Source organism: Lutjanus erythropterus, chromosome 7 (assembly GCF_056507025.1).
Source record: "Lutjanus erythropterus isolate fLutEry1 chromosome 7, fLutEry1.hap2, whole genome shotgun sequence".
Classification (NCBI taxonomy): Eukaryota; Metazoa; Chordata; class Actinopteri; order Lutjaniformes; family Lutjanidae; genus Lutjanus; species Lutjanus erythropterus.
In genome coordinates, this window is record NC_139323.1 from 18413463 (window position 1) to 18428009 (window position 14547).

The following is a 14547-nucleotide window of genomic DNA, read 5'->3' on the forward strand; positions in this document are numbered from 1 at the left end:
GATATTAAGTAGAAATAAGACACTTAATTATTAAGTGATTACGATCATATTATGGGATATTTGTAAAAATGATTGTGGAGATTAGACTTGGGCGGAATCGATATTTTCATGTCTTTATACCTTCCTGACACTTGACTGGGGTATACAGTATTACGGTGGTAAGCTCAACTCGACTCAGAGCTAACTGTCACAGCAAGTCTATTCCTGTCTCCTCCAGAGAAACATCTGGATTTTTGACTGTACTGAAAATCATACTGTAGGGATTTCTTAATATCCTATTACACCGTAATACCTTTATACTGGCCAAGCCCAGGGGAGCTTCATCATGAAAAACATTTTGCGAATAGGCTGTGGTGCTTTATTGTTTTAGCACTATGATTAACTGAAATGTCTGACGAATTGCAAAATGCGAAGCAATTCAGCTGGAGGCTTTGTGGATTTTACAGTATGTGTGCAATTTTGACTGTAACTGCTGCAATTTGTGTACATTTTGAAAGTTATTCAATGTAAGACATGATTGTTCTCCTATGGATAATGATCACAAATAGTTTCTTTGCTAGCACAGCACAGTATTTTTATGACAAATGTCACAATTCTCAAACCTACATGGCACCACGTGCCTTAACTGAACTTCCTATAGTCATGTTTCTAGATACGTGCATCGTAATACAGGAATAAGTTTGATGAAGATAAGCATATTAATTGAATGTGCCTTAAATCCAAATAAACATGGAAATTGCAATGCTGTACGAGTTGATGAGGATGATGATTGTCAAAACCAGTCTGTGGGGGTTTTTGCATCATAGCAGCTCCATTTGCAACATCACAGAAAAGGTAAAAATTAAGACAAGAAACAAAAAGCACATGATATCCACGTATTTGTATGAAAATACATGCTCGATTTTTATGCCTCCACACCAACAACAGCTGTGGCCAGAGGCATTATGGTTTTAGGTTGCCCGTCCATCCCATTCCCCGACACAAACCTCTACTTGAACTCATGGACAGACTGACTGGATTTTGGGGATCAAAGGTCACTGTGACCTAACAAAACATGTTTTTGCCCATGACTCGAGAATTCATACACTGATTGACAAAATTTCACACAAATGTCTAATAGGATGAAATAATGAAGTGATGACATTTTGTATCCAAAAGGTCAAAGTCAACTTTACTGTGACATCATAATGTTCAGCTCTTTATCCGTCCTTTGTACCACAATGATGTTAAAATAGTCTCTAGTGAACACAGCATGTTTTCTCACTGGAAATTATTCACTGGAATCATACATGTTATTATAGTGATAAATAATACCCTTAATGCATTTTTATTAAATTCATTCACAGTCTTAACTACATGTATAATACAGACATGGATTTAAACTGGAACTTTACTGGTGAACTGTGAAGCAGTAGTTCTAGTCTCATGAAACTTAATGAGTCAGATGGTGAATAAATACAATCTCTTCCAGTGTCTTGGTTTTAATCTCAAGATCACTGTTATGTATCCACTCGACCACTTTGTGCAAGTACTGCTGGTACAGCACAGGTTTGCCTGAGTAAACAGAGCTGCATCATCAGAATACTTCGGAATGTACTGATTTAGTTTAACTGTCATGTGAGTGAGCACTGCTGCAGCTAGAGGGCAGCAAACTACAGCGGAACCTTAGCTGCTGCTGAGGAGACTGATGCATCAAATGAACATGCAACAGGCTGCTGTCTTGGATTTCACTTGGAAATATGCATGAGAACAAATTGCTTCTTTGTTTAAAAAAAAATATCAAAGATTAGATTTAAGCTTTCAGTGAATATTTAACTCCTGACTAATATTAATGGTGCAGCAGGTGATGTTTGAATAGTTGTCTGAAGCAGGTCAACTCCTCCTGCCAGTGTGATGTGATCCGCCTCCTGTCAGCAGCAGCAGATGCCGGTGAGTCTGTTCTTTGTCTCATTCACTGAACACTCTGTGCAGATTCAGCCTGCGTTTACTGTGACAGTGACAAAGATGACATCGCGCTATAAAGCTTAATCTCGCCATCTGATGACACTTGTGGATACACCTCTGTAATCTTGGAGCCAGGAGCAGGCTATGACAGTATCTTGGCAGCTAAATTAACTGGTGACAGGCTGAGCCTGCCAGCACACTTGCATAAGACTATTTGTCTTTTCTGCGCTCCGTGAGCCTCCAACATGTATAAGTTATGGATTTTCACCGTGGTGTGCTGTGCGTTATTTCCACGGGGATCTGCAGCTCCGCAGACCCGGGCTGAAGACTCCAGGTCACAGTCTGAGAGCGACTTCCTGCAGGAGGAGGTGGATGGGCAGGAGAGCATCCTCTCTAAGGTAAGAGCAAAAATATCCCCTTTCTTTACTCCATATGTTTTATGGACATTTCATCATTTCGTGCGTAAAAATTCAAACGTTTTGCTTGAGCGTGGTGGAAAATACCTCCGTCCTTTTCTCTTTGTAGCTGCTGGGTGATTATGACAAAGTGAAAGCCCTCTCGGAAGGCTCTGACTGTCGGTGTAAATGTGTTGTCAGACCCCTGAGCAGGAGCGCCTGCCGGCGGATAGAAGAAGGGAGCGCCACCGCGCAGGACTTCTACACTGTGGAGACCATCACATCTGGACCGGAGTGCAAGTGCGCCTGCATCGCTCCTCCGTCAGCAGTCAACCCCTGCGAGGGAGAGTTCAGGCTGAAAAAACTTAGGGAAGCTGGGAAAGAGAATGTCAAGGTGAAGTGTCATCCTGTCCATCTCCCATCCATACTAGAGCCTCCAATACCCATAAGTCCCCATGGGTCAGAGCCATTAGGATAAAGGCTGATTTCTAGTGAGGCCTGGATCACTGGGGGTATGGATATCACGTTTTATGAAATTCAGGAAAACTCATCCCCACATGTAATCCATAACTGGATATTCAGAGCTCGGATGGGCTGTGGATAGGCCTACATTACGCATATGGCATTTGTTGAGTTGGTAAACTCTTTTGACGGAATCCACTTGATCATTGCAGCTGTCCACCATCCTGGAGCTGCTGGAGGGCTCCTTCTATGGCATGGATCTACTGAAGCTGCACTCCGTCACCAATAAGCTCCTGCATCGCATGGATCACATTGAAAAGGTAACAGTGGCAAAGATTTCTCATTTGGTTTGGCTCAGTTCTTGAATGACACTTTTTTTTGCAAAACAAGAAGTTCAGATCTCTGAACTATTAGTTTGTTTGTTTGTTTGTTTCAAATTGCATGTGTTTTGGCACATATGTGCAAAAGAGTAAGTACAATTATCTATAATTTGCACAATAACCGTTTGCAGATGGCTCACTGAATAAAACGGATGAGTTGATTATCAGTGAAAATGACAAATTCTTCACAGCTTCTAAACATTTGTTCATCCTTCGAGCTGCCACATGCAAAGCGCACCATTCAGTTATCAAAATCAAGACATATATTTATATTCCATAAATATCTATGGAATGGGATGTCAGTTCACAATAATCAACTATGAGTCACATGGAGGTCATTTTGTGACAGATTTTCTGTTCACTGTATGACTTAACATGAAAGATCAAAGGTGAATACATTAATAAGACATTGCATGTAAGACATTGCCACACAAATACATTTATGCCAGTGGGTCCCAAACTGGGGGGCGTAGAGCCACTGCAGGGGGGAGCGGAAGAACAAGAGAGACACAAAGAGTGAAACAAAGTTGAATGAATGTGATTCTATCGTGCTAACCTTTATTTCACCAAAATCCAACTTCTGAATCATATTTTTTATCAGTTCCATCCCCAATTATTGTTAATGACTAAAAAAAATTGTAGGGTGGGGAGGGCACATACTTTTTTCAGTTTCTGAAAAGGGGGCATGCCAAAAAAAGTTTGGAACCACTGTTGTATACATACAAATGTGCATATACTTTTTCTATGTGCTACGGTATTGTACAGTACTGCATTTTCCCAGTAAACCTTTACCTACTGTTGAAACCTAAATCTAAAAAGCTCAGTGCAATGCAATGCAGAGATTTGTATGTAAGAAACGTTTGCTACGTGTTTTTAGATTTTTTTGGGCAGTACAGCTCACACAACTTTTCTCTTTGGTGGCACTGACCAATTTACTGATAAAATAACTATGTAGGTTTTGAAGCATGAATGAAATGTTTTTGGCTGAGTTACTACCTTTTGCAGACATGCAATAAAGTTGTGATGTGCCGTGAAACAGTTGTGACAATTGCAGTTACAGTTAAGAGAATGTCTCTAACACTGTTTCAAAAAAAATCAACCAAAAGGATAAGAGAAAAAACTCTAATACAAATATGTTGGTATAGCATCAGCAAACACTGGTAGTAGCAGGTGTGTTTGTACTGGTGACTTCTGGATTCAGCAGGTCCAATAAAACACTCCTTGAGTCAGTTTTCAGATTTATTAGGCTGGACATGGAAGGAGGGATCAGGCTTTTCATCACATGTGGAAGTCACATCTGTCTGAGTATTGGACCCTTCTTAAAAATAGCTGACTCTTACTTTAGAGTTTGAAAAAAATATTAAATGATGAAAATATTAAGCACATCTTTATTGAATTATGTAAAACAGTATGTTAGCTAAGTGTGTCAGCTCTATAGCCTGACTGATATTGGATTTTTGGAGCAGATGGTGAAACTGATACAAGGGAGTGGGAAAAAAAAACATATTTATATTTAGTATTATCCACATATCAGCCACTATTCTTTATACAAAATATAATACACACAATATTGAATATATACTTAAATACACATTTTTTCCAAGATGGTTGTCAAATACTTGTGACAAAAATATAGGCCATATGGCGGCAGGATATCCTACAGTTTAGCAATAAACTTTATTTTACAAAATGATAGTGGATCAGTAAGACGGTAAACTTTCCCCAGTATGTTTCATAATTATACATAATAATATATTGGTCAGCTGATATATTGGCTGGGCTCTATTCAGCTCAAATGACATGTCTTAAAGCCTTTCAGTATGAATTCTCTGATGTGAAGATGGGATTCAGTCGGGAAATTAACAGCACTAAACAACTTTCCCCTCAACAGTGAGTTCTTTATACCAGACTCCATGTACTTAAATGAAACATTAACATCATAAATCATCAAGTTGTCCCAACCAAACAGGTGCAACAAAACTAACCACAGGGTTACATGCCCAAACAGAGACGAGTCTAATTATCCAAAATAACTGAAAACACTTGTGTGAATGTACCATGGGAACATTATTAGACATTAGATTAATATAAATGTTCAAAATAATCTTGATTGGAACAACTTTACAACATTTGGAGACTAAATTAGATTAGAGTCCTTACATACCACACTTTTTAGGGTTTTATCTCATGACTATTACCAGCAGCTGGTCGAGACCTGAACTGCCTCCGTCAAATTTGTTCCAATCAGTTGGGAAGTCATATCTATAACGACCCCCAGATATGTTTACATGTCACTGCTTGTGGGCAATGAATCACTGGGTGAACTGGAGTTAAAGCGATGATTGAATGAGCATTAATTTTATGATTTACAGTCACCACCGGCACAAGTCACAAAACTTGATAACTGCATCGCATACAACATCCTGTGGCTGCATGATGTCAGAAAGCGGTGGTGTACAAACTGTCTGGCCAATGACTGCATTTGCTTTGGAAATGACCCTTTTCACAGACTTGTCTTGGCAGGGAAAACACAGCTGCAGTTAATAAACTGAACGTGTAAATGAAGCGTATCCATTATTGGTTTTATTAGTTTCAGCTGCGTCCTGGTATGACACGTGAAAGGGTCAACTGTAGGGAAAGTGGAAGTGTAGTGACAGCAGTTGGTGAGCAAAGATGCTCATTGCATTTTTGAAGTGCATTCTGGGAAGTGTAAGGGAGATTAGCATCTAGTGCACTGAGCATAGGTCTGTCTCAGTGATGGTTGGATTCCCTTTAGCTGCTTTAGTTTCAGGGTCATTCCTGGTAGTGTGCATGCTGCCTCACTATCTTGCCTAACTGGGACACTTGAATATGACAGAGTGATCTTTAAAGGTATAGTTTGGATTTTTTTGATGTAGGGTTGTATGAGGTATGAGGCTGTGGACGGGGTCAGCAACAGAAGGTGTTTTAGCCACTTAAAAAGGTATATCTAAAAAAATCTTTATCACTTTAAGTGTATGCTGTGTTTAAAATAATTTCACTGCTTTACTTTGCCCTCACACTGCATTTTACCACGGGAAACCACTGTTAAATAAACCAAATGTTGCTCTCTCCAAACCAACCAAACTCCACAGGTGAAATCAGTAATTTTACCTCGCAGAATACAGGAGTTGCTGTTGTGCTGCTGCTGTGACTTTGGCGAATCTGAACTATCTTTTCAGAACAACAAGGTCACACAATAACAAAAAACAAACTAAATGATCAAGGCGGCAGTAGATCAGAAACTCTTGTGTTCTGTGAGGTAAAATGACTGATTTTGCCAATACAGTGGTTGAATGAGAGAGAGAGAGAGAGAGAGAGAGAGAGAGAGAGAGAGAGAGAGAGAGAGAGAGAGTGATGTTTGGCTTTTTTAACAGTCGTTTTCCATCTGAAAAGGCTGTCTGACACATGGTATGGGATTTTTTAAGTGACTAAAATAACTTTCATTGCTGATCCTGTCCACAGCAGTACATTGCTTAGCTTCTGTTTTGCTGCTCCTCTTTGCTTCCCCAGTCAACTGGCATCTGCTGTAGCTGATACACTGACTATCGATAAGTACCTTATATAAACCCATTTTTAAAAAAGCCCAAACTATCCCTTTAATGTTATTAGTAACAGTTGTGCTTTTCCTACCAAGACAAGTGAAATCTCTGCTATGAAAAAGCAGAGATCTTGACTCGACATATTCTCCACTTCAGCTTTTTCCTTCTGTTAGTGATTATCACTGCTGATGGTTGCAGCCTATTTTCCATAAAACCATGCACAGTGTGTTTGATATTATCTTGATTTGTCCACGACTGCATGAAGGTGGTGTATCTGAATGACACCACGGCTGAGGAGAAACCCCAGCAGAGCCCTCCGATCCAGGCACAAGTGACGGAAAGCCCGCCCACCTCTCCTCCCTCCCGCCAGCATCAGGACAAGAAGAAACTCAGTGAGGTCAACGGGGCTGCAGTATATCGAAATCCAGAGGTACATGTGACATCTTAACACTGATATCTAAGTTTTAAAGCGAGGAAATAAAATGATAATAAATCCGACAGCTATCGGTGATGTACCAGTGTGTTCTAACTTACTGTGATGTAATTCGTGATCTTAGAAAAGTTGGTAAACGTATTAATGGTAACACTTTATGATTGTGTCCTGTGTTACATCTGTCAATATTGCAGTGGTTCTCAAACTTTTTCTGTACCAACAATGTGTCTCTGTGCTCTCCAGTTTGGGAACCACTGGCGTATTGTATATTTAAAGCAGTTGTAGAGGTTCGGAGTGAATTAACTGAGTTTAGAAGAGGAACACGTATAAAAGAAGTGATTGGATTCACATGTGTTCCTTGAAAACAAAAAGAATGCTTATGTGTTCTTTCCACAAACTCCTTCATAAAATCATCATCCCCATGATTAAGGACTGAAAATGTGTAAAAGACTCATCAAGACAATTTGGCAGATCCAGTGGACAATAGCAGACCTCTGACCAGTGACTGTACCACTGGATCCTGATCCTATCCAGCAGTGCTGGGTGGACCTCCGCTTCACATGCAAGTGACTCACCATGTTAATATGTTTCACAAGAGAACTTGAAAGAAGCCTAAAATGAGGTTATTAATGAAAACTGAAACTAGAATGGATTCAAAGTTTCCTCTTTATTAAAGGATAATTCAGGTTTATTGCAACTTGGGTCGCACTTTGTAGCTTTGGTCATCATTTCATAACATTGTACTCACCACTGTAACTGCTTTGATCTGTGAATGTGGCTATGTAGTTTAGGAGAAATCTTTAATATATTTACAGTTATATATCATAAAATGACCGTGATATGTCAGCAGAGATTAAGGAAAGTTCCTTTGAAATTTCTGTTCTGGCCCATAACTTGTGTTTTCACATTAGTTAGAGTTCAAATTAATGCTGAATGTATTATGGGTTGATGATAAATGTTTATGACATTTAAATTGATCAATATTTCAGTGGAGTCTGGCAGGCGGTCACTGAAGTCAAACTCCACAGTGTGTATTTTTGGAACAGTGGGCTTTTGTTTTCAGGATAACGGGCTTAGCTTTACAGTGATAATTGACAGTTATAAACAGCTGATCAACTTACACTGTAGGACTCATCGTCACTTGTCTTTGTCCAAGTATTATCCTGTGCTTGTCTTGCACTCCTGCAGTGTTCCTGCAGCTTGTCTGAGCTTCCTCAAGTCTGGGGAGGAGGGGGTGGTGGGAAACAACTTGCTTCAACCACAGACAGTATATTAAATAGGATTTCAACCTATTTGATATGTAAACCGTCTGTGGCTCCAATTTGATATTTAGACTGTAGTAATCATTTTTGGATGTGAAATTGTTACATATTGTTCTTTAAATCTACTACAAGGAGTTATTAACTGGTCATGAAACAGTCTCAGGTTAATACTGTTGCCACTATATGACCCCATAAGTTAATGAGACCATCAAGGAGAAGATTGGTTATTTCTGTATAGCTGTTCTTAACCGCTTTCTCACTCTGACACGGCACTACAAGTCTTGAGTAAAATCTTTGTCTCAGTGGTAAAACAGCTGATATTGAGAAATGTTGGCCTAGTATGTAATCAAACATATGTACTGTCCTCATCCTGCTGCATGTTAATGTTTATGCTCCTTGTTTCCATCTGTCCACCAACAGGAAAAGTATGAGGAGAAGTTTATTGGGGAAAATCTGTCCTTCCTAAAGACAGATGGTTCCGCTCAGATCATTGAGGTCAGACCTCAGGTGACTCCCAAAAACGCGGCTAACAAGGAGGCGGCTCGGGTGTCGAAGACCAGCCCCAACGGAATGATCATCAGAGGAATGACTTTTTATAAATCGGAGCCAGATCCGATGGTGGCGGATGACGGGGAGCCTGGAGAGAACTGTGAGTCCAAACCCTCAGTCAGCTTTAAGGTCAACAGCAGAAAAAAGAGCTGTGCAAATCTAGATCTAGAAAAATCGGACATCTGCACATTACAGTGGTATGATAATCAAGTGATCATCCCATTCACAGCTATTTTAGTATAGTGTACTTTAATCTTTTCCTTATACATCCACACTGGATAATCACATTACACCACTTCATGTCAGAACATGAAAAGCTGAGCACTTATCTAAGCTGCCTGTCATCTGTGTGGGCTGCTCTGTCAACCTCTGAGGCCACTGCAAAAATGTACAGTTACAAATCGATTTGATCCTCTGGTTTCTGCTGTTTGTTGTTATTGTGTGTGTGTGGGTGTGCATTACTCATGTTGTGGGGACATAAATGTGTTTAAACACTCAAATTGTGGAGACTTGCCTTCCTTAAGGGGACCAAATGCAAATCCCCATAACATAAAGACTTAAGGTTTAGGCTTGGGTTAGGGATGGGTTAGGGTTAGGCAAGTAGGTCCAATGGGTAGGGTTAGGGTAATGCTCCAGGAAATAGATGTAGGTCAATGTAATGTCCTCTGGAGTGATAGATTCACAACTGTATGTGTGTGTGGATGTGTGTGTGTGACCAGTTGGGCTGCAGGTTGTGATTGAGGTGATTCACAATTTTTGTAAAAACCTTGAAAAACCAATATAAAACCTATATATAACCTATATCGACTCTTCAGTCCTCTTAATTGCCTGGTATAGGCTGCAAGTCATCAACAGCTCCTAGGCTAAAAGAGTTTGTCTACTCACAGACAAGTTACATGCATATAGTTATATAGTATAACATGTTATAAAACTACAAAATAAATGAATCTGTAATCTGTTATAGTTGGTGAGATAAATTAGTTACTAATCAAAATTTTGATGATTACAAAGGGGTTACATCCGAATAATGCTTTCGGGATGCCTAGCGGAGATCTGCACTCTATGGAATGCACTCTTCTAGTTTGCACTGTAATTTATTTGTTCAGAGAAAACTCAGAGAAAAAATTGTTGGTTCCAGCTTCTGTAATGTGAGGATTTGCTGCTTTTCTTTGTCATTTATGACAGTGAATACAAAGTTTTTGGGTTTTGGACAAAAGAAGCAATTTGACGATGTCAGTTTGTACCTTGGGAAATTGTGATGAGCAAGAGGTCACTCAGTACAGAAGAGAGTACAGATCTTTTGAACATTTTGATTATTAATTGCAATTTAATTCCATATTTCTCAGCAACAAGATTATAGTACAATTTATTTTATTTTGTAATTGCGTGTAACACGGTGGTGCAGTGGTTAGCACTGCCGCCTCACAGCAAGAAGGTCCTGAGTTCGATCCCCCGGCTTGCCAGGGCAGGGCCTTTCTGTGTGGAGTTTGCATGTTCTCCCCGTGTCTGCATGGGTTCTCTCCGGGTTCTCCGGCTTCCTCACACAGTCCAAAGACATGCATGCTAGGTTAATTGGTGATTCTAAATTGCCTGTAGGTGTGAATGTGAGTGTGAGTGGTTGTCTGTCTATGTGTCAGCCCTGCGATGAACTGGCGACTTGTCCAGGGTGAACTCCGCCTCTCGCCCAATGTCAGCTGGGATAGGCTCCAACAGCGGTAAGCGGTTACAGAAAATGAATGAATGAATGAATGAATAGTTACATGTAATTAGTTAATCCCCAATACTGCTAGTAGTTCAGCCTTGTTTTAGCCCAGCAGTTGCTGATGACTTGTGGCCCCTACCAGCCGGTGAGGAGGAGTGAGGAGTCAGCAGTAGGTTTAAAACAGACGAGTCAATAAAAGAGGTTTTTTTCAGGGTTTTTCTAAAACTGTGAATCACTGCAACCACCAGAGGTGCTTGAGCATACAGTTATGAATGTGCCCAAATATATTAGCCTGTGGTGTCTAGTAGCATGCAAGATTAGTTGCGGACAAGCTCCAGCCTAGTTGGTCATGCACACACACGCTCACACATGACTGATCACATGATCTCCACTGGGTGTAATAAAAGGCTGATGAATTTATAATGAAAATAATAATTAGTTGCAGCCCTACGTACTTTACATTTTGATGGTACTGGATAATTGGCACTCAGATTATTTTACCAAATCTTTTTTTCCCCTTTTTTAGTGTTTGAGTATCATGGATTCAGTGGTGATGGCCCTATTAATCTCTTCATTGAGGAGAATCTTCTGCAACACAGAGCCCCTCGCCCCAGGATGAGAGCGGGACCAAGATCATTTCAACCAAAATCAACAGGTCCTGCACACGATTCCAAACAGACCAGCCAATCAGCTAAACTGCAAGAAACTGAGACCACCTCAGAAACTCATGATGAGTTCATCAATGCTGTTGGAACCACATCAGTGGATGTTTCTACAGATGTACAGAGAGACACATCGGTCACATTTGGACCAGTGACTACCACACAAAAAGCCAGAACCACAGACACTGTACCTCAGACGACTCAAAGAGTCACTGCTGGAATCACTAAGCAGCCAGTTCCTTTGATGGCTGAACCAGCCACCACTTCTTTAACTGGCAAGGAAACAACTGAAAGGACCACACCCCAACCATCTGAAGATACAGCCACAAAGGAAATCCTATCAGCATTCACAACTAGAGATGTACCAACCACCACGATGGAAACCACCACCCTTGAAATGAAAGACGAAACCATACCTGGCAGCACTGCAGCTCATTCAAGTACACTTCCACCAAACGCAGCCACAGAGGCTTCATCCAGCAGCCCAACTTCTACTATGAGCATCACAACCTACGCTGCCCCGACCTCAGCACCAGTACAACCCACAGCAGCTTCAACCACAGCTACCTCCACACAGGCTGCTACCACAGCACCACCAGAAGAACCAGAATCCACCTCCCTCTCAGGCTCGACTTTGCCTCCTACCACACAGAGACTGACCACTTCGTTTCCTCACACTTCTGTGCCTTTCACCACACCTGTGACTACCTCTCCTCCAACCACCACCACCACCACCACCACAACTACCACAACCACCACCACCACCACTACCAGGCAGGCCGCTCAGATGGGAGTCAAACGGAAATACAGAATCAGCTGGGATGAGGATGAGGGACACTCGGAATTAGACAAGCTAATGCAAAGGCAGGAGGAATCTACTCCAAGAAAACTTGGTATGTTGAGTTTATATTAGCAGCTTGCAATTTTGTGCTTTTTCCTTAACCAGTGGGTGAAAACACTTACAGTTGATTAATCCATTAATCACTGACAATTAATATCTATCTTTTTATCTTTTTCTTGTTTTTTTTTTCTCATTTTAAGTTTAAGTTTCCTTATTCAACAAATGGCTCTGCCAGACAAAACAAATGTCAAATGAGGCACAATTACTGCAATTTCTAGACTATTGATTCATTATAGGTTAATACATTTTAATTGCGCTGTCCACTGAAATGTTAGAGGACTTTTAATTTGAAAGCCATACAGGAAGTGTTGAGAGTAATGCAATAACTTTTAACAGGGCAATCAGGAGCAGGATCCACATTGAAATATTGTAGTAAAGGCCATCATGCCTGGACTGTTAAGTTTTGCTGATTTATGTTCCAAAATGCAAATGTTACATCAGAACATGGTCGTTTGGGATCTTAATTGTCGTTTTTGTGCTTGTTTATAGTTTTAACCATTAGTGAGATTTTTTTTTTTTTTTTTAGGCCTGCTGTATTTTACTACTTCTTATGTCTAATGTTGAATATCATTAGAGAGCTGCGGTCTGTGTCTTTAACCTGCACTGCATGTCACTCTTTGAGGAAATACAGTGTACGTTTTACATCAGCAGTTGGTGACCCTATAAAAACAGGTCCCTACATTTGTGAAACACTACACCAGAGGAAACACTGGGATCACTAAAGCTTTATTCTCTGGTCACCATGAATGTCTGAACAAAATTTCGTGGCTGTCCAGCCAATACTTGTTGAGATATTTCAGGCAGGACAAAAGTAGTGGACTGACTAACCAAATAACCAACAGACTTTTGTTGCCTTTCCAAGAGCCAAGCCGCCATAGTGGCTAAAAACCCCTTGGTAGGTATTTAGAATTGCTTACCACCAATGATATACCCAAAACAGAAAATGTCTTGTGAATTTTCTTGTTAAGATTTGCTGTAATGTGTTTGAAATACCCAACTGAAAGGAATGCCATTGACACACTCTTTACACGTTCTTATAAAAGATGCAATGTAGAGACATGTTGCTTTTTTATGAATCTCTAAACTTTGTTATTCAGTGCTCAGTCCCTTGTTGCAAATTCACCCCTTCCGTGATTCCAGCTGGTTAAAACAAAAGCCTCTAATTATTTTCAGACTCTTTGATGGAGGTCTGGAGGATGTTAAACTGCTTCTAAATCCTCACTCTCTGACTCTCACAGGGGAGTGTAAGGACACTTTGGCAACAATCTCTGAGCCAATAACTCACAACACCTATGGCAGGAATGAAGGAGCGTGGATGAAGGATCCACAGTCTGCAGATGACAAGATTTATGTCACGAACTTCTATTACGGGAATAACCTCCTAGAGTTCCGCAACCTGGAGGTTTTCAAAGGAGGTAAGAGCTATTATAACAACTTCTGTCACTACACTACCCTTTGACTAATTTATCTTTGTTGTCTTTTTGCTTTGATGAATCTGATGTTGCTCCATTCCTCTTCATCCTTTCTAGGTCGTTTTACCAACTCATATAAGCTTCCTTACAACTGGATCGGCACTGGACATGTGGTCTATGATGGGGCTTTCTACTACTGTCGTGCCTTCTCCCGAGATGTCATCAAGTATGACCTGCGTCATCGTTACGTGGCCGCCTGGACCATGCTGCACGATGCTCTGGTCGAGGAGGCGTCGTCACCTTGGGAGTGGCGCAGCCACTCAGACGTCAACTTTGCTGTGGATGAGAGCGGCCTGTGGATCATCTACCCGGCGCTGGATGATGAGGGCTTCTTACAGGAAGTGGTTGTTCTCAGTCGACTGAACCCGTCAGACCTCAGTATGCAGCGGGAGACCACCTGGAGGACCGGGCTCAAGAGAAACCAGTACGGGAACTGCTTCATTGTGTGCGGTGTCCTGTACGCTGTTGACAGCTACAACCAAAAGGATGCCAACCTGGAATACGCCTTTGACACCCACACAAACACTCAGATGATTCCCAGAATGCCCTTCACCAACAACTACACCTACACCACGCAGATTGACTACAATCCCAAAGAGGGTGTTTTGTATGCGTGGGACAATGGACACCAAGTCACATACAACATTAAGTTTGCCTATGTAGACCCTTAGTAAGGGTTTGACACTAGTTATTTTAAAGAGGTAATTCTATGGTTTGAATGGATTGTAGATCAGTCCACATGGCCTTCAATAGACATATAATACATAGATGCTGCATTGACTGTTTAGGCATGTTGCTGTGATACGTAAACATCGACACCATATT

At 40.9% G+C, this 14547-nt stretch overlaps 1 protein-coding gene across 2 annotated transcripts; it reads left to right on the top strand.

Moving 5' to 3' along the window:
* Positions 1 to 1880: 1880 nt before the first annotated feature.
* olfml2ba (olfactomedin-like 2Ba) lies at positions 1881 to 14547 on the top strand. 2 transcript variants are annotated; one of them, XM_084723033.1, is made up of 8 exons: positions 1881 to 2342; positions 2470 to 2733; positions 3014 to 3121; positions 7007 to 7171; positions 8857 to 9085; positions 11214 to 12242; positions 13489 to 13665; positions 13780 to 14547. In XM_084723033.1, the coding sequence occupies exons 1-8, from the start codon at positions 2190 to 2192 to the stop codon at positions 14391 to 14393; spliced, it is 2739 nt and encodes a 912-aa protein (XP_084579159.1). In that variant the 5' UTR covers positions 1881 to 2189; the 3' UTR covers positions 14394 to 14547. The 2 variants fall into 2 exon arrangements, with proteins under 2 accessions (XP_084579159.1, XP_084579160.1); XM_084723034.1 differs by having other exon boundaries at positions 2296 to 2342; positions 2541 to 2733.